The following is a 26,416-nucleotide window of genomic DNA, read 5'->3' on the forward strand; positions in this document are numbered from 1 at the left end:
CAGCCACCTCACACACACAGCAAGCAGTGGAGCTGGCCATCCATCCTCTGCCTCGTCTCACCGACACCACCACCCGCTGCAGAACCGGAATCGTGGCAAACCCTCGCCTGCGTCGCCTGGCGGCAACAGGCGCAGCTGCCAGCGCGGTGCCGGATCTGGCCGTGATCGAGCCATCGAGGGCGTGTGTAAAAGGGGGAAAGACATGGTTATTGGAGGAGAGTAGCAGGAGGCGGAGAGCTCAGGGCATCCCAGATCGAATGGAAAGTGCCGATTGACGTCTGGTCTAACTATGTGCGGATATGGAGACGCGGTCCCAGAGTTCATCTCGGCGCGGTGAGCCATGGGTGCATGAATGGGAGAACGCTGTCATCATTGCATCACAAGACCGGCAGGACAGCGGCGGTTTGGATCAAGACAAAAATAGGATTACGGAAACATGTCTATGTACAGCGTAAACGTAGTATGCACAGTGTGAAGACGCTACCAGGCATCCGGAGAATTTAAAACACCAAAGTACTGCTCAGTGAGCATGCCCAATCTGCAAAAACAACGGCAGGACCATTCCCGCCACCGATGCGGCCAGGTCAATCACCGAGCCGCGTTGTCGATTCGAGCTATCGCGGATTTCCGCATAGCCGTTGCCGTAGCCCTCATGCGCCGGCGCCTGGGGGGCATTTTCATGCATCGTGTGCATGGCCACATACCTGAAATGTCCGTCAGTAAGCCATCATGTCCTATCTGAAAGGGAAGGAGATTCCACGTACAAGAATGTTCCTGCGGAGAATAACAGGACAACACCCGTTCGCCATCGAATGGAATTCTCGTCCATCTCCGGTCCCGACCCAAAGGCATGGACCAAGATAAACGTTAGTATTGCGCCAACAGGGGCGGCGAGACTAAACACTAGGAGGTGCGCGCGAGCCAGCCTGTTCGATAAGCCCTGCTTAAGAAGAACCGACGTCAGGCCAAACGAGGCGGGCGCCTTGTGCACGAGAAGCGCGAAAAAGATGATGAATCCCAAGCTCGCATTAGACCCGGACGCCCCCAGCGCGATCCCATCGGCGACGGCGTGGATGACCAGCCCCAGGGTCGTAGCAATACTGTGATTCCGCGACGACGCCTCAGGCTCCAGGAGTCCGGCGTTTGTGTTCGGCGACGCGCTTCGTCGTAGAGTTGGACCTCCTAAGTTGTCCAGGGAGATGTGGTGCGTCGGCCGCTTTGGCTTCGCTGGCGCTGCAAACTCCGGGAGCTTGTCAATGAGATACATCAGCACGAACCCGCTAATCAGTGCAACTCCAACCCAAGCATGCAGAGCAGCCTGATCATCCGCCTCTTCTTCTTGGGTTGGCTCTGTGGTGTCCTCATCCCGCGTATCCTTATCCAATGCTTCATCGGCCGATTTTGGAACCAGCTGCGGGACTGCAGTGCGGATGTCAGGTTCCGGTACAGGACCCCCTCCAACGAAAACGGGTTCTCGGGAAACGGCAACCGGAATCTCAGAGTGCAGCCCTCGGAGATCAAGGGCGCGAGTGTGTGAATGATGCTGTGTATGACTCCCGACAGAGCTGTACAGGGTCTCGATTCCTTCGGGGATAATGACCGTCAGCGCCGTGCCGACTAGAATTCCCATTCCGAGGGACGAAACTATTCGAAATTGTGATGGCGACAACGACAACGACAATGGCAGCGATCCAACAGTAAAGGATCTATGGTCACGGAAATGTTAGTATGTGGTCGCCGTTGACTGGATCCAGAGCAGCTCACATCAAAGCCATCACCATGCTCAAAATGAGCAAGGTGAAGAGACCCTCCATGATGATTGATTACGACACGCAGTGCGCGGGTTTAGCTGGACATTGTCGTTCACAAGTCGAGTGTACGGTAGCCAACGGGCTTTCTCTCACACAAGGATGTGTTGTTGGAATTAAAGAAATAGTATCATGCAATTGATCTGCCAAGTAAACTCCAGGGCTCGACGCGAGAGATGAAGAATGCCGGGCGTTCCGCCGCAGGGTTCGCGTAAGCTGTTCAAACACTCGGCCCAAGCTCCAGGAGTTGCGCTTGAGATGGTCGATTCAATTGTAATCGTAAGATACCGTTAAAGGAATCGCTTCCACCATCGGATATGTTGCCTGCGTCCTCCGTATAATCCTGGCATCTGCAGAGGAATCCTGAGCCGCTGCACCCAATCCCAGATTCCCAAAGCATCTGGAAACGTTGTCTACAATCACGTGACTACTTGCAGAGAGCGGTTCTGGAGTTGCAACTTCCAGAGAAAGGCATGGATTCAAAAGCTGCCATAAATCTCAAGACATGAATCTATTCTAAGAGCATTTCAAATCATCCTCGAATGCGGACTATGGGCGGCTATGCATCAATGTCTCAGGGCAGGACAGCATTCTGATCGCTGAAAAAAATAAGCCACGTGACTTATGCGCTAACCAAAATTTGCATAATCGCTTTACGAAGCGTCAACTGTCAGAACGCGTTGGAGCGCGACAAGCTTTAATCGGCTGAACGCACATCCAGCGCGCAGTCCAAGCAAAGACAAAGCAAGCCGAATATGGCGGGCCGAAGTGATTGTATACTTCATCTGACGTGTTACTTGGAGAAACACCTCGACTGATTCTCTGTGCTAGGGTCCTGTGACGCCAACGATGCGCTGCAAATCAATCTCGTCCAGCCCGGCGAGACCAGTCCAACCACGGTTGCGACTTTTCACCCCCAGTTCACGTACCCAATATTTGGCGATGATGAGCGCATTTTTGGTTACAAAGGACTGATCATCCGGCTTCGACTTACGACGCATGATATGCGCAGTAATGTGTACATCAAGTACGATGAAAAGTTCAAAACGGTTGGGGATACGTCGGCGTTGGATCTGAAGAAGACGATGCGCGGTTGGCTCCCAAAATGTAAGCGTTGACAGTGTACAGCTGAGGAGGGAATTGAGCTGATGAGTGGTAGCGGCATTCTCGGGGTTTCATGAATATGAGCTAGAGTTGCAGAAAGGAACCACTGCAAAGGACTTTGCGCCCCCAGGGAAGATGACACACTCATATACCGACAAGGGGCGCAACTTCGAAATTTGGGCAGGATCATTGGCTGATGAAGGAGTTCGAAAGCTACTGGAACGTGCCCAGGTTCTGATTCCGTTGTTTATCGAGGGGGGAACCGCGATCGATACAGAGGACCTGCCGTGGACGCTCGAGCGATGGACTGTTTACTATCTGTATGTTCTCCTCTGACGTGACGTCTTGAACAAGCCTGACTGTGTCTAGATACGAAAAGGTTACGCCGCCCACGCCGAACGCATCCCAGTACTCGATGATCGGATATGCCACAACCTATCGATATTGGTTCTATACAGCGGGGGACAAACCAAGAATTGATGGTGGGAAACTTCCGCTTCCGCCAGAAAGTGAACCGCAATTCTCCGACTTCCCTAGCCGCCTTCGCATATCACAGTTCCTGATCCTACCTCCGTACCAAGGCTGCGGTCATGGAACGCGTCTCTACAATGTCATCCACAGCGCCTGCATGGCAGATCCCAGTATCCAAGAACTCACCGTCGAAGACCCCAACGAATCTTTTGACCAACTTCGCGATCAGGCCGACTATGCAATGCTGCGGCCAGAGTTTGTCAAGCACAACATCGCAATTAATCCCGACCCATACCCAGCTGATACCAAGCGGCGGCCACGGCGAATGCCGACGTCTGCTCTGATTCCCGTCGAAACCCTCTCCAAGATCCGATCGCAGTACAAGATCCAGCCGACACAGTTTGCCCACATCCTTGAAACCTTCCTCCTCGAGCAGATTCCGGTCCGGCACCGTCTCATTGGCGGCGCGAACATCGCCCGGCTCCTGATCAAGAAGTGGAAGACGGACAATGAGAACGACCGACGGTACTACTGGTGGCGCATGCTCGTCAAGCAGCGCCTCTACCGTCGCTCACGCGACATTCTTATGCAGCTGGATCTCGCCGAGCGAATCCAGAAACTCGAGGAGACAGTCTCGAACGTGGAAGAAGGGTATGAGAAACTACTCAAGGATGCGGCGAAACGGGAGGATAAAAAGAAAGCGACGACGGCCCCCGCGGAGGCCTCGGTCGATACCGAAGCTGCGGAGGCCGAGAAGATCGTTGCACAGCGGGCAAAGCGGAAATTCGCCGTTGTTGACGAAGATGAAGAGGAAGGAAGCGAGAGTGATGCTGCCAAGAGGGCAAAGGCTTAGATCTACGTGGATATGCCATGCCATACATTGTGGTCGTGATGAGCTAGATTCAAATTATGCAGTGTATTATATGCATTCACCTACCTTTCAATGCACGCTCTTAATCCAGCAGAGTGGAATTTGTGAGCATCTCGCTGGGCTACAAACCTCAAAAGAATACGGGAGTACGGAGTAGACTCTGACGTAATGCTTAGTCATCGTTTGTCGGCGGGCGAAGGCGCTAGCCAGTTTAGGCTAGCTCAATGGGCTAGCCGATCCACTTTGGGACCCGTGAGGCCTTCTGCTCAAGCTCAGGAACAGCTCAACGACATCGTTATCCAGTCGTCGACTACCATCTCATCAAATCGTCCACCATGGTAGGTCCTACAATGAAAACTTGTCACATTCATTTCGCTTCTCATCCGTGCTAACACTTCCTGAATAGCTGCCTCTAGGCCTCCTCACGGCCGCGCAAGGCCACCCAATGCTCGTGGAGCTCAAGAATGGCGAAACGCTCAACGGCCACCTAATCAACTGCGACAACTGGATGAACCTCACCCTGAAGGAGGTCGTGCAGACGAATCCCGAGGGTGATCGATTTTTCCGATTGCCCGAGGTTTACGTGCGGGGTAATAATGTACGATCGAGTTGGCTGAAGGAATATGGCACGTCGCGCATGCTGATACTTTTTTTTTTTTTTGCAGATCAAGTATTTGCGAGTGCCGGAGGAGATCTTGGAGATCATCAAGGAGCAACAGCAACAACAGGCTCAGAATCGAGCGCGCAATGCACAACAGCGATTGGATGCTCGCGACCGAGGGCGGAACCAGCGAGGCGCGCGCGCCGGGCGTGGCCGTGGTCGGGTTTGAGATTGCATTTAGGGAGTTACCATATGCTGGACGTTGCAAAATGATACCCTGAATCTGTCATGATGGATGAAACTTTAGGCCATACGATGGGATCTAAGTACTTTACTTTGCGGCGTAACTCGAGCGGATCCATGACGAGATTCGGCGTCTAGTGGCGCAGGTGTTGCATCGCCAATGCCAGCATCCTGCGTAGTTTGATCTGTATTTGCGTAAATGACGATGCCTGATGGCCGCTGCCAGCAATTCGTTCTCGAAGGGCACCAAGCCCCTGTCTTATGTCACGTGATCTCAATAGACTAGGATTTCCGCATAGCTCGCCGCGTTCGCGAATTGTATCAATCACTGGCTCGCTAGACATGAGGCCGGCGACCCTGACAGTGGATGGGTTGTGGTACTGTCTCTGTCCTTCCTTCCACCAGTCGTACCTTTTGCGCCCCGTCTCGTCGTTCTTCCCGAGCAGGCCTGCACGGCCATGTCGCTTCTCCCGCGGACTGCGAAATGGAGCAGCATACCGGAGAAATCATTACAGCAGCTTCCAGGCCCTCAACGTGCATAACGAGCACGATCGCAAGGACAATGGAGAGCGCATGGAGCAACAATGCCACAACACATCGGACGGATCTCAGAGATCCGACACTTCGCAGCGCACCTCTTGGCGCGTCCCAACGGGGGCAGGGGAACAACGAACGCCTGCCCGGAAGCCTGAGCGGATGACTGGTTTGCATTCAATTCAGTCGCTCGTACAAGAAAACAAGAAGTTGGCCGAGGGGAATTCCATAGGTCGTCGGATCAAGGTGTCCGATAGCATCTCGAGGCGGACAACGGAGGAATTGGAGACCACGCTCCAGAGGCTCTCAGGAAAGCCCAGGCCCAATATGCAGTACACGATGCAGATCCTCCGCACGCTGATTGCGGAGCGCAATGTGCAGCCCAGAACCCGACATTATAGGGCGCTGATACAGGCGAATGCGGACCCGGAGCTGGGGTCGGCGGACAACGTTCGGAGATTGCTTCGGGAGATGGAAGAAAATGCAATTGCGGCGGACTCGGCGACTCTACATGCTGCTTTGCAGGTAGGCTTTCGTTTCTTTCTCTTTATGGTTTGTCTACTAAAGGTTTTGAAGGCATTGTCAGTGCACCCAGACCCGCAATTGCGTCAAGAAGTCCTCCAGACGATGCGAGATCGTTGGCTGTCGCTGAGTCCGGCCGGCTGGCACTATGTTGTAGCAGGACTACTCCGCGAAGAGCAGTATGAACTGGCGCTGGAACGCCTCGAACATATGAACCGCATTGGCATTCCTATTCAGCAATGGCTACACAGCATGATAGTCTACACGCTCTGCGATTTGAAAGAGTATGATTTCGCTCTGCAGTTGATAAAAAATCGCACGAGTCAGCACCTTGACACGTCCAAAGGCCTTCTCTTGCATGTGCTGGATGTGACGAGCGCCGCGCTGCACCACGGGGCTACCTCGTACATCTGGAAACAATTGGTCGAGCTGGAGGGATCGAATGTGCCGTTCCAAGTCTGTGAGCAGGTCTTCAAGGTGGCGGCGCGCCACGGGAATCCTCAACTCGCAGAGTCGGCCCTGCAGTTCCTTTTCCGGAACAACCTGACCCCTACAGCCGAGAATGTCGAGAACGTGGCGGCTGCATACGCAGTAACGGGGGATCTCAGCACGGCGATGGAGGTCCTGTGCTACATGGAGGACCAAGCCGGGATTCCGGTCACCGAAAAGTCCACACAATCGATTCTCGACTACATGATCAAACGACAAGTCAGTCCCAACAACATCTGGCGGCGACTGACCAAACTTAAAGAAAAGAAAAAGATTCCCATCTCCGTCGGCTGCGCAAACGTCGTCCTTCGCTACTGCCAGCACGCGTACACGCGGAAGCCGAACCCCGTGCCACAGGCCATGACCATGGCGCTGCGATTCTACAAGGACATCTTCTACCTGTGCACTGGAGGCAAGGCCAATGTGGAAACGTACAACATAATGTTCTCGTTCTGCCGCGTTGCGCGCCGCCCGGACGTGTGCATGTTTTTCGTCAAGGAGATGGCGGCGCTGGAGGTTGTTCCGAACGAGAGGACACTAGAACTGCTGATTCTCATGTGTCTGGAGATGAAGAACTACGAGTCGGCGTACAAGTATTTCTTGGACTTTGAGGGAAATGGCTGGACGCTGTCGAAAGAGACGACGGCGGATATTCGCAGGTTCTGCGAGGGCTCGGAGGATGAGGCGGCGAAAAAGCTGATGGGACATGCGATGGTGACGGAGTCTAATGATTCAGCACAGTGAGGTGCTTTTTAGGAGAAGCAATGAGCGATTACCCTGCTGTATGATATATATCGTGGTCTAAGGCTGGCCTCTGTAAAAGTATTATACTTCGAAGATATCATGTGGGCTAACTCGAAACTCGCTGGGATTGGTTTTAACTCGCAGATAGGCATCTCTTGATTCATTTAGGATCATCTGCCCATTGACCGAGGTTGAGAAGACCTGCTTATTAGCAGCTTCTATCCAGCATTCCAGCTTGGTCGATGGAGCTACTGTAGTGGTGACATCATCGCCTGTGTTCAACTCAATCAAGCACCACCACCAGGAACACCCACGCAGTCAATCATAGGAGGAACGAACTTAAGTCATGGTTTCTGTCGACTCTGAAATCGAATCATCGCGACTCTCAGCGCAGAGATAGCGACTTTGCACCGATGTTATGGTAAGTCTCCCTGCACTTACTCGGAGCCTCATCCGGGATGCAGTCCTTTTCAGCACCAGATCCCCGCACGGAGGACGATCGAAGTCGAAATGGACAGCAGAAGACAAGATAGAATGGCTAATATACCCCCTCCTCCAGGCTTCAATCCTCCGACAGCTCGTCGCCGGTCCCCGACTGCAACATCCGGAGGCGCGCTTGGATCTCTGCTATGTGACGGACAACAGTACTGCCCTCTCATCCGCTCTCGACAGCACTCCGAACAAGTAAAGTTAAGATTACTCATTTTTTTAAAGTCATTGTAACCTCAGGCCCTTCATCTACGTACCCAAAACGCGCCTACCGCAACCCCACTGATGCCCTCGTTCGGTTCCTCGACTCCAAGCACGGTGCCGGCTGGGCCATCTGGGAGTTCCGCGCCGAGGGCACCGGGTACCCGGACACGGAGGTCTATGGCCGCATCCATCATTTCCCATGGCCCGACCATCACCCGCCGCCCTTCGGCTTGCTCGTATCATGCATGGCGAGTATGCGTGCATGGTTGACACAAGAAGGACAAGACGGGAAACATGTGGCCGTCGTGCATTGTAAAGCCGGCAAGGGCCGCAGCGGCACCGTCGCATGCAGCTATTTAATCAGCCAGGAAGGATGGCGCATGGAGGACGCCCTGCAGCGGTTCACAGAGCGGAGGATGAGGCCTGGGTTCGGACCGGGCGTGAGCATCCCCAGTCAGCGGCGCTGGGTGGGCTACGTGAACCGCTGGACGAATGCCATGGGGAGGATTTACGTGGACCGGGCCGTGGAAATCCTCGAGATTCAAATCTGGGGACTACGGGATGGCGTGAAGGTTGCGGTCGAGGGCTATGGGGACCAAGGAAAGATGATCAGGTGCTTTCATCTCTTTCGGCGGAGCGAACGCATCGTCATGGAGGATGGCAGTAATAATAAAAACAATAACTCCTCCTCGGACAGTTTTAGCCATCAGCCGCAGGAAATCAAAGCAACAGCCCCCGCCATCGAAACTGTCACCTCGCCAACTTCTTCTGCCACAGTCTCGGAAACTCGGCAGCAAAAACGGACAAAGAAATTCTCTGCTGTCCTCCTCCGGCCCACCCAGCCTATCATTCTGCCCTCTTCTGATGTCAATATCGGCTTTGAGCGCCGTACCAAGGCCACCTACACCGGCTGGGCCATGGTAACGTCCGTCGCCCACGTCTGGTTCAATGCGTACTTTGAAGGTGGCCACCAGCACGACTCGGGCGTCTTTGAGTGTGAGTGGGAGAACCTTGACGGGATCAAGGGCACAATGCAAAGGGGCACAAAGGCGCTGGACCGCGTTAAAGTGGTGTGGCGGTATGCCGCCCCGACACCACAGGCGGAAAAGGAAAAGAAGGGAGAAGTAACCCCGCAGTCAGAACCGGGTGAGGAGGTGCCAGAGGCGCGCCCTGCGGATTGGCGAGGTGATAATGTCACCAGAGTGGATGGCGGGATCGAATATCACGAGTCAGCAACTACAACCGCTGCTGTGGTGGGGACTAGGAGAGAAACAGGGGAGCACGATGATACTGATAAGAGGAAGGAATCCGTCAGTTTTGGGATCACTCGTGACGAACCTCTAGTCCTTCAAGACGTGCTGCTAGTGAGACCCGGAAAACTATTAGCAGAAGGGCCGTCTATCATTCGGAAACTCGGGCCCAGGAAACAGACCGAAGAAAGCATGGATATCAGCCTTGCAAGCAGTGTTGAGAACCTGAGCGAGAAGAAAGAGGGCCAGAAAGATCCGAAGCAAGACGAGGAGGAAGGGACTGACGGTGACCTTGCGAGTGTTCAACCTTTTTTTAACGGCGAGCGTCGCCCAGAGAAGATGGAGCAGAAGTAAAAAGAAGTGTATATATGTAGAGGCGTCATTCATAGTACGTACTGCATCGATGATACCATTGACCCAACCCAAAAGTAAAAATCCAGACTACCCCAACGCCATCGTATGCCGTCGTGTATGTGTGAAAGTACCTCCATGATATATCCCCATTCATCAATCATAACCCCCCCAACTCCCCTAGCCCATCCAACGTCCTCCGGAATTGCTCCGCCTCGCGCTCCAGCCGTCGATCCCTTGCCGCCCGCTCCCGCTCCAGACGCCGCCGTTTCCGTCGCTCGTACACCGCGCGCACCACCCGTTTCACTTGATCCTCGCCCACGCGGAAATTCGCCTTGGCCAGCCCGACCACCGCGTCGATCTGCTCCGGCGTGTAGACAAAGTTCCAGGTGGACAAGAAGTCGTCTTTCTCGGGGTTGATGGTGCTGGGTTTGACGCTGAGGGGTCCCGGGGGTGGTTCGTTGGTGGATGTTCCTGGGGGAGGGGTTCGGGGTTGCGGGATTGGGTTTCCTCCATTTCCTGTCGAGGTGGAAGAAGAGGAGAGAGGAAGGGAAGAAGGGGAAGAGTCTGCGGAAGGGTTCGGTAGGAGTGGGAAATATATCACGGCGATGCCCGCATCGGGTCGCATGAGATGAAACTCGGATTCTGTGGGGTCCTGGTGGATGGGATGGAAGAGACGCTTAGATGGCGGCGGCTCATCGCTGCTGGTCATTTCTTGTTTTGTGCCGAGCCACACGTTGCAGTATCCAAGCTCGTGCTCTGTGTGGTTGTTGTCGTTGTGTCGTAGTTGGCCGTCGTTGCCCATGCCAGGGCTGGAGCTGGAGCTGTAGGAACTGTGCTTGGCTTTGGCGCCCTTTCTAGGGTCCGACATCATCAAAGTGTCGACTTGGTCTGGGTCGCCCCCGCTGGACACTCCTTGCGCGGCGCTGAGCTTTTCCTCGGCGGTTTTTTTGTCGAGCAGGTCGGTTTCCTCGATGCTGCGAGTGACTTCTTCCGGTTTCGTGTCCGGTTTGGGCCACCCGGCTCCCGTCGGCCAACCTTTGATACCACGCTGGCGTGCGTACCCGTCCACGATCGAGAGCCAGTTTTCTTGCTTAATGTCCGCCGAGGCGTCGAAGGCGATGATAATGTCCACTTCTCGGCCGGGGCGCAGAAGTGGATAGATGGGCAGGTTGTTGCTCATGCCGGCATCCATCAGGTGAAGATGGCTAGTGCGGAAGATCGACTCTGGACACGAAGGCGGCAGCTTGTCCTTCATACCCAGCACGTAGTTTGGTATCGACGCCGGATCGATGGGATGTACTCTGACCAGATCCGGAGTCTTCCCTTCGATCAGCGAGTCGATGCCGCCGAAACCCGTGATCCCTCTCACTACGGGGCGGATCTCCTTGTAGTAGTGTGACAATGTCGCGCAGAATGCACTGCCCCAGATGCCCATCAACAGTGGTATCCGTACTTCGGGCAGGCCATACTCATTGGAAGGAACGACGTTGCGGCCTTCGTTGAAATGTCTCCCAACGGCCCACATCGGGATCCCGGCATTGAGTTCCTCGCAGAAAAACTCGTATGGCGTAAACTCGAACCACTGAAACCAGGCCTCCTTTTGTGCTTCCTCTTTGATATTTTCTGGACCCCGCCTGCGTTTCATCTCGGATTCGTCAATTGCGGGGATCTCGTGCCGCACGGCAGTGTAGATAGGAAGTGGATGTTGGCCATCCCGGAGCGACTCCCGCTGGTTGGATAGTTTAAGGTCTTGATCATTGACTCCCAGCTCCCCCTTGGGAACGAGAAGCCGCGCGCCCAACAGCAGACCATAGATATCCACCAAGCCAAAGTCCGAATTGGGATCACCTTTGAGTTTCTCCACCAGGCCCCTCAGTAGATATTTGTTCGCTGGCGCCGTCGTGAGTAGATTCAGCGCGTCGGGAGGAAATGCCATGTGAACTCCGAGGCGATGCTTGAGATGTTGTCGCATCTTCTCAAAGTTGCGGCCCGTCAGAGACGAGTGGTACAAGGTCTGCAGCCAGCAACTGCCGCTGACACCAGCTGTATAGGTAACGCAGTCCCATATGCCTGCCTCCTGCGCTGCTTGATATGACCCCGTCCCAGCCACCAATGCTCTGAGTCCTCCACCCGAACCGCACATGGCGATTATCGGCACATCGTCTGGATGAACCTCCTCTTCCAGGTCGAGATATTTTTTCAGTGCCTTCGCGGCATGTTTCCGCCGCTTCCGACGAAAGGTCTTTTCTTCCGGACATAGATCATCACCGACTCGAACTGTGGCGTCGAGTGCAATTTCCGGATTCAGGCTCACATCGCGCGCTTCCTCCCATATCTCATATGCCAGTGATCCCGGTGCGAAAGCCAATTCCCGCTGCAGCTTCTGCACCGTCACCGGCAAATAGCGCGTCCAGTCCGGGACAATGTAGTTCTTTATACTGTCGCCGAGCGCTGACCAGTCAATTGCATCCAGTGACATTTGGGTGGCGTTCAACTTCTGCATGAACGCTCTCCATGCCGCCGTTGTTTCGGTGTTGGAGTCATTGTGCTCCGTCCGGCCACTCGGCGCCCGCTTCTGCTGTTCCAACTGTGTTGCAGACGCCGCAAACCAAGCCTCCTGGCCTGAAGGCGTGGATTTTCCTTCCGTCTTCAAGCTCCTGGGCTCATAATACCGCAATGCCGGCCATGTAACAGCGAGAAACGCCGGGGGGCCTGTCCACCGTAGCCGCCACAGTTTGTCCCCGTACATTGCGTCCGTTGCCGCAGGAATTAGCTATCGCATCGTGTGAAGCTGCTGTTTTCAGAATTCTCGTTCCGTCGGAGGCCCGCTCACGAGTAAGCGAGCCCTCGTGCCATCTAGCCGGTCTGCACACCAGGTACCATCGTCATGGTCACGTGGTTCAGCGACGCCGCTTGTACCTGGAGAGGACGGAGCTAGCAATGAATCCTGGATTGAAACTAGTACTCAAGGAAAACTAGAGATTGGGAATTGACAAAGAAACATCGTTAATCAGGAGTTCGTCGCATCGAGTTTCGTTCGTCGCGGCGGGGTTTCCGACATGTAACCGATATTCAGCCCCCTACTTTAACTGTCAATCAATACTATCGAAGACCTCCGACCTATTATTGCGACGACCCCCGAGGCTCAAGCAGCGCGCGGAAAGTTGATGCCATCTCGCAAACGATAGGCCGAAATTCGTCCCGCCGGACTCCCGCTGACGCCGGAGTCTGATTCCGAAACGCCACCATGGTCGGCACCAGGAACACCGCGTATGCGGAGGAGAGCGCAGAAGTCGAGGTGCTCTACGCAAACCTCGACAAGCTCAAGGTCCTCACGAAGAAGATCAGAGGCTCCATGGACCGCTTAGAAACAAGCGGCAGAGTGGTCTCGGATGCGATTGGGCCCATCTACGGCAACACGCAGTCACTACAGATTACGAACAGCAACATTGACCGTGTGATCGAGGCGATCGACAAGCTTCGAAAGCCGCTAGACGCCAAGGGAGACGAAGAGGGAATTATCCGCGCGGGGTGAGTTTAGAAGCCTCGAAGGACTAATGTGGTCGCTAACGTCGTTATAGGCCCCAGAATGCTGGTCTGCCGCAGTATCTCTCCGCGTTAAAGAGGGTTGATGGAGCCTTGAGGAACCTGACTGCAACGAACCTTCGATCGAACCAGCAGGCGATCTCCGAATTTCAGGCCCTCCTGAATACGGGAAGCAAAAAGCTCCTGGATCTGTTCCGTTCGAAGTTGAGTCAGGATTTGAGCCCAGTGGAACCTCTGCACTACCTGACAAAAGGTGAGCATGTGTCCCAAGTATGTTACGCATGGACTAATTGATGTCAAGAGCTCGCTTTTCCATCAATTCCGGACAATGTGATCGCAGAATTGAAGCCTGTGGCGGCTGCTATCAGCTCCGCCGCGCAGTCCCAATCACAACGTCCTCCCGAGGACCCCGCGATTGGCATCTACGCTGAAATCCGGGGGCCGTACATCGCATCAAGTTTACAGAATCTGGCCTTGGCCTCTATTAACACCGCGAAACGACGGCCTGAGGATGGACCTTACCAACAAGGCACGAACGGTATCGGCGTCTATGCTTCCGCACTAGAAGGCTTCATCACCAGCGAGCATGGGTGCGTCGCCAAATTATTTCCGAACGACCAGCGAGGCCAAGTCATGCAAGCCACGCTCCGTCCCGCGCTGACGGAGTTCTCCAAGACTCTGCGGGAACTCAATCAATACATCAGGGCCAACCTCATGACTGACTGTTTCCTTGCGTTTGAAATCATTGACATCGTCACGTCAATGTCCTATAGGATTGATTCGATGACTGGCGAGCTCAAGGGCTCATTGATTGATGCGCTTCGACCTATCCGCGACACAGCCAAATCATCGCTGTCTGAACTCCTCGAGGAGATCAAGCGAAAAGCTTCGGGCATCACTGTTCTACCACCAGACGGAGACTCAGTCCCACTGGTCGGCGAGGTTATGAGCGCCCTCGCTACATTGACCACATACTCGGGGCCATTGGCTTCGATCCTAACGTCATTGGGAGACGGAGGCTGGAGATCCAAGCCCGGATCCGTGTCCTCGACTCCGCTTGATGTGAGCCCGGACAGTTCGACTCTGTTTTCCCACTTCATTCTGGACATCATTGAAGCCTTATTCACCTCGCTCGAGGCGCGCGGCCGCGCATTCCACCGTTCCAAGGCAACTCTCGGCGTTTTCCTCTCAAATATCTTTTGCATCGTTGACCGGAACATCCGTTCCAACCCGGAATTGTCCCGCTACATCTCCAGTTCCGACAGCATTGCCCGTCTCGATGCATTCCGCAAGCGCGGCACGTCTACCTACCTCGAGGCCTGGCGCGAGACGTCCCACCACCTGCTCGATGTCCAATACACGTCTCGCGGGCAACGGCCCATGTCGAGTGGCTCGGTGGACTCGGCGCAAGTTGTCAAGTCCCTTGGATCCAAGGACAAGGATGCGATCAAGGAGAAATTCAAGGCATTCAATGCCAGCTTCGACCATCTCGTCAGCCAGCACAAGAGCCTGTACATGGAACGAGAAGTCCGCGGCGCACTGTCTCGCGAGGTGCAGGCAGTGATCGAACCTCTATACGCGAGGTTCTACGATCGATATCACGAGATTGACAAGGGCCGAGGGAAGTACGTCAAGTACGACAAGGCGGCATTGTCTGCGCAGTTGGCTTCTTTAGGATAGTCCGGAAGTTCTATCACTGTTGATATCTGACATTGGGCGTTCTATGGTGATCCGGAGTTCATGGATGCAGTGTATAACTCGATATGATCATCTGATAATGTAAATTTTCCTGATCTTTTGAGAATCACCCTCGTTTGAGATCAGATGATCTCCCGACCGTAAGGGGGTTGCGTATTAACTACAGAACACGTGACTACCTAGCAAGTTGGTAAGTTGATGCCTAAGCCCTAAGGTGTCTATGTGTGACAACGGCTGATGAGTGATGAAGCCGTAGGAACAAATTACTACAATAACCTTAAGGACGAGATTTCTGCAGTCTTCTTCGAAAACATTTGCATCCCTGTACTCACAAACAGATAGCCATACTCGCTTTGAAAACAATAACGATAGAACGCGACGTCTGCCACCCCTTCATGTCATCCCGAACGAAACACATCCCCTCGTGCTCCTGCTTGGGCATCAGTCATGCAATCAGAAGAAAGTCAATTGCTCCTCGCAGTCCGCCTCTTTGTGCCGGTCCCGCTCCATCTTCGCCTTCAAGGCTGCCATTCGCCGTTCAACAGGTCGGAAGAACTCTCGTCTCATCCGTTTCATCATCTGAAGGAACTCCTGGTAATCCTCAATCGCCTCGCCAATGACACGATCGAGCAGGTTGATCGGCGTTGCGAGATCAATGGGAAACTCAACCAGGCGGTCTTCGTCGTCGTCGCTGACGACGAGCTGTTTTTTCTCGATCTCGCGGAACGGCTTGAGAATGTAGGCGTTGTAGACGGCGCGGAAGGCGAGTAAGAGACGTTTCTCGACACGACGGGGCTTTCCTACGCGTCTGTTGGCGCAAGCAAGCGTCAATTAAGTTTAATTACTGAAGGCGGAGGTTGAAGGGAACGAAAGTGCTCACCTTATCACTACACGCGCCATGCGATGATGGATGAGTTCAAGGGATGCCCACGACTCATTCTCTCTCAGGTCTCTAAAAATTCGCGGGAGCTCTTCCATGACGACGTCGCAACCCTCCAGGTGCCGGCAGATTCCTTTATCCAGCCGGGACATGAATGTTCCAACCGCGATGATGATGTCGGCGATTTCTCTGTTGTCATTCTCTGTGAGGAGGAACTTAGCCTCACCGTCTTTCTGCGTGGGGAGAAAGAGCTTTTGATTGACGACCAGGACCATGTTCCCCAGGGTGATGAAACGTTCCTTCACTCCTGGATCGACGCCTGGCTCCTTAAGGGCGGCGGCGAGTTCCGCGAGAATGGACTCGTCCGCATCGTGAACGTTGTAGGTTGGGCTAGTGGGAGGTGCGTCGCCCGGAGCTCTTCCACCTTTGGTCTCTTCAGCACCCCCACCACCATCAGAGTGTTCATTTGCGGTCACGTATTCTTCCACCTGCGATCCGAACCACGCGCGGTGGAAGGCGGTGCGGGTAGCAATGTTCGAAGGAGAGAACTGGTCGGTGTCATTGGGAGAGGAGGACGGCCTCTGTTCGGTTTTTGCCAAACGGTCGGCTTCGGCCAGGGCGTCGGCGAGGGCCGTCAGTTGATCCTCCTGAAGGCCTTCGCGTTGGGCCACTCGCCGCATCATCGCCATTGGGACTGGGTCGTATTCACTACTGTCTGCGGACTTGCTCAAGAGGCTGGCATCTCCTTCTGGCGACGTCGCCACATGGGCTGCACGCGGGCGGGTTATCAGGCCATGAATCGCTTTGGCAAGGTTCATGGCACGTTCGGACCGAGGAAGCCGACGCAGCAAATCCTCCCTGCGTGGCAGCGTACTGGGCTTGCTGCGTTCGTTGTCGAATGACAATGAGATCCCCTGCTCTGAGTTGCGCGTATCTGGTCCTGCCTTGATGGTCGTGACGGCGCTTTCCTGCGGCGATGGCGACCTCTCCGTGTTGTCTCCCGCTTGTTTTTCCACAGCGGGGGCCGGCGTATCTCTGTCCTCTTGTTCCGACTCGGCAATCGGCGGCAGTGAGGCCGAGATGGCGCGCTGCCGTTCCTGCTGGGCGAGATACCGGAGCACCCTCTGCTCGCTGGATTCCTGCTGCAAGTTGGTCAGACGCAGAGCCGTCAGTGGCACCGTGGACCTGGGCAGGCGGCCCCGGCGTTTCTGGCCGTTCTGATTGTCTCCATGCCGGACAGTCAGGTCTTCACTGCTATCATCAGACAGCTCAAACGCCGGTTCAGGAGAGGCGAAAGAGTCTCTGTCGGCCATGCTGCGAAGCTTGCTAACCACTTGAGTAAGCCGTTCGTATGTGTTTCTCAGGCGGATAAGGCACTTCTTTTCTGCGTGTTCTTCAGCGTCCCAAACGGAGATAGCACTGTGGCTCTCGCTGCTGCGGTTGTTGTCGTTGGAGGATCCGCGAGATGTGAGGAAAAATTCAGGACGAGGAGGTTTGGCGGTTCTTTCATTGCTGTGTGCATCGTCCCCATTGTCTCGGCGACGCACACAGGCGACGATTTCATATTTGTCGTCTCTTTCTCGTTCTGTATCGGACCGGTGAGTGAGTGGGCATTGCACGCGGCTGATGACTGCGGCTGGATACCTATCCGCTCATATATCTTACCGTGATAATCCCCTTCCTTCTCATACTCATCATTTTCCTGAGCCCTTCTTCCCTGTCCCAGTCTCATCCGGTTGTTGATGTTCTTCAACCGGAGCCGGATCCGCAGCAACAGGAGCTGCAGGCTGGTGGCCTGGAGCCGGATTCTCAGTCTCCGCAGCTGCGTGGATTGGTTGGAGCCAAGGGAGCTGATTGTAGATGACTGGTCGTCGTTGTTGATAGGCATGGTGGTAGGTACACCTCTTTTTGTCTCCTCGAAGGCCGGGGAGGGGGCGGGTAAGTGATATCAGGCTGGGTGATTTTGAAGGTGTTCACGCTCTACATTTTGTGTGTGTGTGTGTGTGGGATGAACTGTGATGACGGGACGGGCGCTTTGCATTCACAGTCACAGATTCCCTGGGAGTCACACTGCTAGTCGTCGACATGGCTAGTTTTACTGCTAGTTGTGGGCTCCTTTCATACAAGAAAATTCGGGACCAGAATCCTACAGCCAGGGTGAGTCTGTATTTGAAAGGAATAACCTGAACAGATCTCTAGATGGGCACGGTGAGTGCACATGAATGAAGATGACCAGGTTCATCTTGTGCTGCCCTGTTCACTTCAGCTTCATGGACCAGAAAATGAGGCTACAATCTCTAGGGAACCGAGAATCCTGAGAGACTCCCATATCCAATTCAATTAGCCATAGAATGACGAAGTTCTGTGATGGTTACCAACAGATAATGCCAATCCATTATGATTACTCGTACATTGTACCGCCACCCATTGATCCACGCCGGCTGCTAGTGATACATCGCCCGAACATGCCCGACAACAGATCTGCGGCTCTCCCCTTCCCTCCCAAGGACATCCACCGACAGGACGGAGTTTCTTCCCTCCCGACACAGAACGTGTGGGAAAGACTCCTGAATTCGAATGGAAGACCCCCAAGAGGTTATCGAAGGATGGAGGTCGATCTGCGCACTCTGACTGATTGACACCTCATGGAGAGAGTGTGGCAACTCAAAGTAGTGCGCATGTCATAGAAAACGAATAGGCAAGGTTGACTATGAAATGATCAAAGACATAGAGAAGAACATGGAATGTGTTTATTGATTCTTTTTGTCTGCTTCCGAAGTTGCGGTGGTTTGTTCTTCTTCCTCGTCATCGTCTGGTAAAGGGACGTCCATGACTCGATCTGAGGCACTTTCCAACGTCCTCCGAGCCCAATGACGGACGCCTTTATAGACAGTCTATATTAATCAAGAGTCAGCGTCATAATTTAAAAAAGGTGGGATGGATTCATACCCAAAGGAAGCTCATTACACCGAGCAGGACCACCATCCAACTAATTGAGGCAACTCGGCTTCGACCGGTCCGGCGGCCGCCGACCAAGCCTGACCCCCGAATGTTGAAAAAGTTCCAAGGAGACATGGCCACAATGGCCTTGATAAACGACAGGATCCCCAGAGAGGCTAATCCCTTGAGAAAGTGCTCCGTCCAAGTTTTGTTCTCCGAGTCGTCCAGGGGAACATCAATCATGACATCCGGTTCATAGAAATCTGCCCCCAGAATGGTGTCGATAGGATCCACATAGAGATTGATGATGGGGTCAGCAATGAAACCGAGAAGGAACACGGTCAAAAGCAGAATCCCAAACGTCAGCACAATCTGGGCCGCTTTACTGCTGATCCAGTGAGCATAGGTCACCCGCTCGAGCCGGTATCGAAACCCGCACGTCGGGCACTGCCAGTAATTTCTTTTGCCGTAGTTGGGGTCCGCATGCCGCCATTTCCGGAGACAGCCCTCGTGCACATATCGAGAAGTTCCCTTGCACTTGCACGGTCTCAGGAGTCGGCCTAGCTCTGGGTCCGCGGATTCATACACCACCCGTGGAGGCGGTTGAAGATAGCTCGGCAGATGCTCAGAGGCCGGCTTTGTGCTTGGGTACACTGTCTCCAGGCATATGCGACAGGTCCGAGGGGGATAGTGCCTTTGGGGACGGGGCGCTGAGTTTTCACCAGTGTCAGTAGACCTAGGAGGTTGCTCGCCCGCATGTCCAGCATGCTGGGAAAGATCGTCTGGCCAATTCCATGAAGGATTTTGATGAAATGATGCAGCATCCATGGCGAGGACTCAAACAAAATCAACCATTCTTTACAGCTTTGCAGCAACGAGCTGCTGGTCTGAAAAGACACGAAGCAAATCTGACTAGAACCGTGTGGAAAATCGTGAGCGGCAGATCCGCTTTATGTAATCACACTTTACGTAATCAAGGGACCTGAGTCCTGAGATCGGTCTAAGGAGTAACCCGATTGGGTTGGCGGCCAAGACAACCTGTCGTCAACAGCTGGTGTGCCTACAGGACGGACGCTCCGACGAGTTCCTTCGACTTTCAGTTCCTCGATTTCTACATCCGAAGCTTGTTTAGGACCGGTATCCTGTGATTCAGCTTCGTCTTATTCTCTATTCCCCATGGCTGACCGATATTCCTTCTCTCTCACGACTTTCTCTCCCAGGTTTGAGCTCTCGCGGTCGCGGATGATAACGAGTAGCTAACAATCCGGCAGTGGGAAGCTCGTTCAGATTGGTACTTGCACGAGCTTTCGACTTCTGTTCATTGCTGCTGACCTGAGTCAGAATATGCCCTCAACGCGGTAAACCAGGGCGTGACCGCCCTCGGGATCAAAGGTGAGTGAACCGAGCTTTGGGATACAGCATTGGCAGAGATAGCAGCAGGCATCTGACTTCCTACAGCTACCAATGGGGTCGTGCTTGCCACCGAGAAGAAATCCTCGTCGCCCTTGATCGATGCTCCTTCTCTATCCAAGATCTCGCTGATTACACCCGACATTGGTATGGTGTATGCCGGCATGGGTCCGGATTACCGGGTGCTGGTGGACAAGGCTCGTAAAGTGTCGCATACCGGCTACAAGCGCATCTACAACGAATATCCCCCAACCCGGATATTGGTCCAGGATGTCGCCCGCATCGTGCAAGAAGCCACCCAGTCAGGTGGTGTGCGGCCCTACGGTGTCAGTCTGCTTATTGCGGGGTGGGACGAGGGCGTGGAGCCGGAAGCAGCAGAGTCGAAAGAAGGAGAAAAGAAGGTTACGGGCAAGACGGGAGGAATCCTGAAAGGGGGTCCCAGCCTGTACCAGGTCGATCCTAGCGGGAGCTACTTCCCCTGGAAGGCGACGGCCATCGGCAAGAGCGCCACGAGTGCAAAGACATTCTTGGAGAAGAGGTACACCGAGGGTTTGGAGTTGGAAGATGCCATCCACATTGCTCTCTTGACCCTCAAGGAGACGATTGAAGGCGAGATGAATGGCGAGACAGTAGAGATCGGTATGCTTCTTCCCCTCATCCCAATCTTATGCTCTGCTGACGCACTGGCTGCCAGGTATTGTTGGGCCACCAGCCGACCATCTGTTGGGCTACGAGGGGGTCGAGGGGGCTCGAGGGCCGAGGTTCCGGAAACTGACCAAAGAGGAGATTGAGGACTACTTGACCAATTTATGATTGAGATGCCTCTATTGAATGCAGGGTGGTTTTTCCTGAGTAATAGCTCTAGCTGTAATGATAGAACGAAGCTCGTGATGTGATCTATCCTCAAATTTGGGCGTCCCGCCGTAGTGGTGGATTGGGCGGACCACCCGGTCTCCAATTCAATTTTCTTTTTAGCTTCGGAGTTGAGTTTTTTAGGCTCGTCCCGCAATCCAGCCTCCCACTTTTGTGACAGAAGCTGTTCCCATCTCCAGCTTGTGTCGCGATGGCACCCAAATAGGCAGCTGATTCTGATTTGTGGTCATGAGCAGGTTGCCGCCGCACCGATGGTGTGTGTTCGCTTGTACCCCTCGTTCTACGATTCACCAGCACACAAACACTCAAGAGATATATATATATTCTAGTTTCTTGAGCTTCTTTGTCTCTTCTCTGTGATAATTTTCTTTTGGGCCTGTTGCATCCCGTTCGTACATAAAAGCATCCATTGTTGCTGTCTCAAGTGTGCTTTCTATTAAGTTGTGATACCCTGTGAAGAAAGATTTTTGATTCAGCAGTCATGGCTGGCAGCGAAGAGGATTCGCTGCCTGAAGCGACACCCGTGTTAACACCACGGGCATACCAGCTGGAAATGCTCGAGGAGAGTCTGCAGCAGAATACTATCGTTGCGGTGAGTGTTGCTGCATGGTGTTTGATAAGTTGCGTATCTAATCAGCAGGTGGGATGGATAGATGGACACGGGCAGTGGGAAAACTCAAATGTACGATCATACTGGATGATACGCAGGTTGACAGGTAGCTAAAATTTCTCAGAGCGATTCTTCGTATTCAAGCGGAGCTGGAACGATGCTCCAGGGAGAAGGTTAGATTCAATGCAGGCTTTGAATGTGCAAGTTTCACTAATAGAACCAGCGAGTGTGGTTTATGACTCCCACCGTGGCTCTCGCTGAGCAGCAGTACAAAGTCATCTCTCAGCAAATCCCAACCTTTCAGGCCCGGATCCTCACAGGAAATGACAATGTAGATCGTTGGCGATCCCAGAGGATCTGGGACACCATCTTGTGCAACATCCGCATCGTCGTTTGCACTCCCCAGGTGCTCCTCGATGCACTGTCCAGCGGCTTTGTGAAGCTGAGAGAAATCGCATTACTGGTGTTTGACGAAGGTGTGTACCGGCTTGCTTTTGCCAGACCGCGCAGGTGTTGACCCGATGATCAGCACACAGGTGTATCAAAAACCATGCTTTCAATGGTATCATGCAGCTCTACCACCAGGCCAGGATCGCCGGTGCCCCATTGCCGTCTGTCCTGGGTTTGACAGCGAGCCCAGCCTCCAAGGCGAGTGAAGATGCGCTGAAGTAGGCCTGATTCTTTGAAAGCAATGACCATCCTGCTGATTGAGTAAAGAACCCTCGAGAAGAATTTGCACGCTATCTGCAAAACCCCGGTGGTCAACAGAGAGGAACTCTTGAAGTACACTCACAAACCCGAGGTATCCAAGGTATCTTATGCGGAATATTCCGAAGAGTTCTCTCAGCTCCAGAAGAGCCTGTTCACGCTAGCAGAAACCGCAAAGGAGGAGATAGAGAAGCATTTGAAAAGTCAGAAAGATGCAGGTAAGAAGGTCGTCGTACTCAAGCAGATCAATTCCCTGCGGTTGCGGGCCCAAGTCATTCACAGAGAGCTTGGTTCCTGGGCTGCCGATGTCTTTGTCGCGACCTGCGTGGAGCGGTTCAAGACGGTTGTCACCGAGAAAACCGAAAGTGACCCCCTCTGGGCATTGGACAGTAAAGAGAAGCAATGCCTGATGCGTCTCTTGACGCCACTGACTCCGGCTATTGACAAATCCCGGCACTGGGGATCGCAGCCCGACTCACTGTCCGAGAAAGCTGAGCTCTTGATGCAAACCATCGCCAACAACTACAGCCCTGGTTGTCGCATCATTGTCTTCGCGGAGCAGCGGGCCACGGTTATTATGCTGGGTCACTTGCTGTCCGTCCATCCGCTGACAAAGGATATCGCCACGGGGTACTTTCTGGGTCTCAGCAGCCATGCGAACCGCAAGCCCAACATAGTCGAGCTGGACTGGTCCAACAAGTACAAGAACGAACTGGAGGATTTCCGAAGTGGGAAGAAGAGCATTCTCGTGGCGACATCGGTGTTGGAAGAAGGGATCGACGTTCCCGCCTGCAATATCGTCATTTGCTATGACCCGCCAAAGGAGCTGCGGTCCTTTATTCAGCGACGCGGAAGGGCTCGGGACCGGAATTCCAAGCTGATCACCTTTGTCAATGAAAACGATCCCGACAGCAATGAGAAGTGGACTTCCATGGAGGCTGCACTGAAGCGAATCTACGAAGATGACACTAGGGCCATAGAGGAAATCCTGGCTCAGGAGGGAGTGGAGGAAGAAAGCGCCGAGTACTTTAAGCTCAAGTCTACAGAGTGAGTACGCCATGCAGGTGCAGAATTGGAATCGCAAGCACTGACAATCTCCACCAGGGCCACTTTGAACCACAGGAATGCCCGACAGTATCTCGAGTTCTTTTGCGCTACGGGACCGAAGGCTCACCTCAAAGCGCGGCCTGACTTCGTTCTCCAGGAGAGTCCGCTCAACGGCCGGTTTACTGCCAAAGTGATCCTGCCAAACTTCGTTCCCCCGTGGCTTCGGCAGACTGTATCCAAGACATCCTGGCTGACGCAAAAGGCGGCGAAGCGAGACGCGGCCTATGAGGCCTACCTTGCGCTGTACCATGCTGGTCTGGTGAACGATAACCTGATCCCATTACATGCCGTGAAAGGCAGGGATGAGGCGAACCCAGCCGCATCGACAACGCATGGTGGTCTCATCAAGGCCTCGGAGCGTCACAATCCCTGGATCGATATCGCGTTTCTGCTGGAGAGCAATGCGCCGCTCTATCGGACGGAGATTATCTTTGAGCCCAACTTCCTGGGTCTCACAGACATGGTGCTCCTCCTGCCACGCCAGTTGCCATGCGAATGGACCTTCAAAATGTACTGGGACGAGGAAGACTCCTTCCTTGTGCGACTGCGGCCAACTTCAGAAGAAGAAAAAGATGCCAAATTCGAGCATGCAGCGACCTTCACGTGGATGATGCTGCGCTCGACATTCCCGCAACGGATACCCAAGGAAAAATGTAACCCAGTTTCGTTGTTCTGGCCCAAGACACGCCCCTCGGAGCTCCCGCCCGACGAGTGGCTCGAGTCGATGAAGGGGCACACTTTCGCTCGAGAAGTGATCACCGAGGATTGTGATTTTCTCAAGCTCGGCCTGGCACGGTCCGTGGAGCGGTTCTCGCGTCTGTTCATTCCCGAGAGAATCATATACCAGGAGCCAACGGAGCGGGACAAGCAGGATATGAATGAGGAAGAACTCAAGCAGCCGACGATTCCTTTTGTCCACGGAAGCACATTGCCGAAGCGGAGCGACTTCCTCCACCCGATTGTTCCGAAGGTTTCACAGCCGACACCTCCTCCAAAGACCAAAGCCGTGGCTCTCAGGAGGTGCATTATCAATAAGCTCCCTGCGATTTATTCCAGATACTCGATTGTCATCCCCAGCATCGCCCACCAAGTCGACATGCTTCTCTTCGCGGACCGGCTGAACAAAACCGTGCTGGCTGATGTTAACTTCAGCGATTTGCGGCTCTTGCTCACTGCCGTGAGCGCCTCATCGGCTCAGGGATTAACCAACTATCAACGGATGGAGTTCCTTGGCGACAGTCTCTTGAAGACGTCCGCAGCGATCCATCTTGTCGCGAGGCATCCCCTGTGGCACGAAGGGCTCCTGTCGGTCGCAAAGGACAAGCTCGTCTCCAATGAACGGCTGACTCGCGTTGCGCTGAATCTCGGTCTGGACCGGTATATACTGACCAGACCGTTCACGGGCAACAAGTGGCGGCCGTCATACGTGCCGGACCTGATCGCAGCGAAGGTCAGTCAGGGTACGCGAGATCTGTCCGGCAAGGTTCTCGCCGATGTCATCGAGGCACTTCTGGCAGCCGCGTATCTGGACGGTGGGCAGGAGAAGCTGCTGCGATGCCTGCGGACTTTTCTCCCGAACGTGCCATGGAGTCCGCTCGAGGAGGAAGTCGAGCGGTTATCCCAGCATGGAAATTCCTCGGGCGTCGATATCCCCATGTCGGTCCTGGAGGACGTTCAGGGATTGCTGGACTATCGATTCAAGCAGCCGGAACTTCTGTTGGAAGCACTGACACATCCGTGTTGCGGAGACAAGAACAGCATGTCTTATCAGCGACTCGAATTCCTGGGGGACTCGCTGCTCGACCACATCGTGGTGGAGGAGCTGTGGAGGCACGAGACGAGTCTGCCGCATCAGTCGATGAGTGAGATCCGCACCGCCGTTGTGAACGCCGACTTTTTGGCGTTTCTCTGCATGCGCATCTACAAAACCGAGACGCGCACGGAACCGGCGGCCCCCGGCGAAGCACACAACGGAACTGTGGAAGTCGAACACAAGACCTATTTGCACCAGTACCTGCGGCACTCGGCCTCGCGGGAGATTACCCTGGCGCAGCAGGAAGGGCTCCGCCGGCACGACATGTACCAGGATTCGATCGAGCATGCGCTGACGCACGACGGGCGATATCCTTGGGAGCTGCTCTTGCGGCTCGAGGCGGGAAAGTTCTTCTCCGACCTCATCGAGGCGCTTCTCGGAGCCATCTTCGTGGATTCGCGCGGCGACTTCGACGCCTGCCGTCGATTCCTGCGGCACATTGGCCTGCTCAAGTATCTGGACCGGGTAATCCGCGATCGCGTGGAGATCCGGCACCCACACAGCCGTCTGCACGAGACGGCTGGCAACAAGAAGGTTGTCATCGAAACGAAGCCGGAGAAACCCAAAAACAACACCAACAATACCAACGGCAGTAATGGCAGTAACGGCAGTCAAAATGGGCAAGGCAAGAACTCCACCAATGGGTCCGAGCCGGAGCGAATCCGGTGGATCAGCACCGTCCGCATGGGGCAACGGATCCTTGCGACGGTCACCGACGGGCAGAATCGAGCTGAGGCGGAGGCGCGGGCGTCGTTGAACGCGGCCATGGTTCTGGAGTCGGAGCGCAATTCAAACGGTGAATCCTCCTGCAGTGCAGTAACAAACTAACTTGCATTTTGCATTGCATCGCATGGGATGGTGTGGTTTGGCGTACATTCGGCGTACAACATTATATGTACGAGTTGAGTAGTTATGCTTAGTTACTCTGTTCATAGTTCAAACTCCATACAGATACCGTATTAGATTTGATGATCGGCTTGTGCATGGGGACGGCTTAAACTTTCTCTACAAAAATTGCCGAGTTGGCCTGTTTACTCGGCAAGCTTATGCTTAGGTTGGCCTTTCGATCTGAGAGTCCGAACAAATGGCTTGGACGTTGCAATTCGGCGAATTTTGCGTATGTACGAGTACGCCATCAGCGAGTACG

At 54.1% G+C, this 26,416-nt stretch overlaps 12 protein-coding genes across 12 annotated transcripts; 7 read left to right on the forward strand and 5 right to left on the reverse strand.

Annotated features, from left to right (window-relative positions):
- Positions 1 to 520: 520 nt before the first annotated feature.
- VTN31DRAFT_7084 (uncharacterized protein) lies at positions 521 to 1,814 on the reverse strand (the record flags this gene model as incomplete). The annotated part of the gene is made up of 3 exons (XM_069407766.1): positions 521 to 704; positions 765 to 1,706; positions 1,765 to 1,814. 3 exons carry the CDS (start codon positions 1,812 to 1,814, stop codon positions 521 to 523), a joined length of 1,176 nt encoding a protein of 391 aa, XP_069258387.1.
- Positions 1,815 to 2,563: 749 nt separating this feature from the next.
- VTN31DRAFT_7085 (uncharacterized protein) lies at positions 2,564 to 4,236 on the forward strand (the record flags this gene model as incomplete). The annotated part of the gene is made up of 4 exons (XM_069407767.1): positions 2,564 to 2,582; positions 2,640 to 2,915; positions 2,968 to 3,232; positions 3,282 to 4,236. 4 exons carry the CDS (start codon positions 2,564 to 2,566, stop codon positions 4,234 to 4,236), a joined length of 1,515 nt encoding a protein of 504 aa, XP_069258388.1.
- Positions 4,237 to 4,589: 353 nt separating this feature from the next.
- VTN31DRAFT_7086 (uncharacterized protein) lies at positions 4,590 to 5,084 on the forward strand (the record flags this gene model as incomplete). Its single annotated transcript, XM_069407768.1, has 3 exons — positions 4,590 to 4,592; positions 4,661 to 4,852; positions 4,920 to 5,084. The coding sequence occupies 3 exons, from the start codon at positions 4,590 to 4,592 to the stop codon at positions 5,082 to 5,084; spliced, it is 360 nt and encodes a 119-aa protein (XP_069258389.1).
- A 356-nt stretch (positions 5,085 to 5,440) lies between these two features.
- VTN31DRAFT_7087 (uncharacterized protein) lies at positions 5,441 to 7,387 on the forward strand (the record flags this gene model as incomplete). Its single annotated transcript, XM_069407769.1, has 2 exons — positions 5,441 to 6,157; positions 6,209 to 7,387. The coding sequence occupies 2 exons, from the start codon at positions 5,441 to 5,443 to the stop codon at positions 7,385 to 7,387; spliced, it is 1,896 nt and encodes a 631-aa protein (XP_069258390.1).
- Positions 7,388 to 7,805: 418 nt separating this feature from the next.
- On the forward strand, positions 7,806 to 9,684 carry VTN31DRAFT_7088 (uncharacterized protein; the record flags this gene model as incomplete). The annotated part of the gene is made up of 3 exons (XM_069407770.1): positions 7,806 to 7,808; positions 7,947 to 8,031; positions 8,102 to 9,684. The coding sequence occupies 3 exons, from the start codon at positions 7,806 to 7,808 to the stop codon at positions 9,682 to 9,684; spliced, it is 1,671 nt and encodes a 556-aa protein (XP_069258391.1).
- Positions 9,685 to 9,841: 157 nt separating this feature from the next.
- Positions 9,842 to 12,433, reverse strand: VTN31DRAFT_7089 (uncharacterized protein; the record flags this gene model as incomplete). Its single annotated transcript, XM_069407771.1, has 1 exon — positions 9,842 to 12,433. The coding sequence occupies one exon, from the start codon at positions 12,431 to 12,433 to the stop codon at positions 9,842 to 9,844; it is 2,592 nt and encodes an 863-aa protein (XP_069258392.1).
- Positions 12,434 to 12,931: 498 nt separating this feature from the next.
- On the forward strand, positions 12,932 to 14,910 carry VTN31DRAFT_7090 (uncharacterized protein; the record flags this gene model as incomplete). Its single annotated transcript, XM_069407773.1, has 3 exons — positions 12,932 to 13,215; positions 13,266 to 13,483; positions 13,532 to 14,910. 3 exons carry the CDS (start codon positions 12,932 to 12,934, stop codon positions 14,908 to 14,910), a joined length of 1,881 nt encoding a protein of 626 aa, XP_069258393.1.
- An 894-nt stretch (positions 14,911 to 15,804) lies between these two features.
- VTN31DRAFT_7091 (uncharacterized protein) lies at positions 15,805 to 17,121 on the reverse strand (the record flags this gene model as incomplete). The annotated part of the gene is made up of 1 exon (XM_069407774.1): positions 15,805 to 17,121. The coding sequence occupies one exon, from the start codon at positions 17,119 to 17,121 to the stop codon at positions 15,805 to 15,807; it is 1,317 nt and encodes a 438-aa protein (XP_069258394.1).
- Positions 17,122 to 17,168: 47 nt separating this feature from the next.
- On the reverse strand, positions 17,169 to 17,696 carry VTN31DRAFT_7092 (uncharacterized protein; the record flags this gene model as incomplete). Its single annotated transcript, XM_069407775.1, has 1 exon — positions 17,169 to 17,696. One exon carries the CDS (start codon positions 17,694 to 17,696, stop codon positions 17,169 to 17,171), a length of 528 nt encoding a protein of 175 aa, XP_069258395.1.
- An 862-nt stretch (positions 17,697 to 18,558) lies between these two features.
- On the reverse strand, positions 18,559 to 19,576 carry VTN31DRAFT_7093 (uncharacterized protein; the record flags this gene model as incomplete). Its single annotated transcript, XM_069407776.1, has 2 exons — positions 18,559 to 18,702; positions 18,758 to 19,576. 2 exons carry the CDS (start codon positions 19,574 to 19,576, stop codon positions 18,559 to 18,561), a joined length of 963 nt encoding a protein of 320 aa, XP_069258396.1.
- A 348-nt stretch (positions 19,577 to 19,924) lies between these two features.
- VTN31DRAFT_7094 (uncharacterized protein) lies at positions 19,925 to 20,971 on the forward strand (the record flags this gene model as incomplete). Its single annotated transcript, XM_069407777.1, has 5 exons — positions 19,925 to 19,968; positions 20,020 to 20,039; positions 20,090 to 20,140; positions 20,207 to 20,797; positions 20,853 to 20,971. The coding sequence occupies 5 exons, from the start codon at positions 19,925 to 19,927 to the stop codon at positions 20,969 to 20,971; spliced, it is 825 nt and encodes a 274-aa protein (XP_069258397.1).
- Positions 20,972 to 21,512: 541 nt separating this feature from the next.
- VTN31DRAFT_7095 (uncharacterized protein) lies at positions 21,513 to 26,097 on the forward strand (the record flags this gene model as incomplete). The annotated part of the gene is made up of 7 exons (XM_069407778.1): positions 21,513 to 21,623; positions 21,685 to 21,713; positions 21,766 to 21,814; positions 21,865 to 22,117; positions 22,171 to 22,309; positions 22,359 to 23,396; positions 23,454 to 26,097. The coding sequence occupies 7 exons, from the start codon at positions 21,513 to 21,515 to the stop codon at positions 26,095 to 26,097; spliced, it is 4,263 nt and encodes a 1,420-aa protein (XP_069258398.1).
- Positions 26,098 to 26,416: the final 319 nt, after the last annotated feature.

This window comes from Thermomyces dupontii (assembly GCF_041956625.1).
Source record: "Thermomyces dupontii strain NRRL 2155 unplaced genomic scaffold VTN31scaffold_8, whole genome shotgun sequence".
Classification (NCBI taxonomy): Eukaryota; Fungi; Ascomycota; class Eurotiomycetes; order Eurotiales; family Trichocomaceae; genus Thermomyces; species Thermomyces dupontii.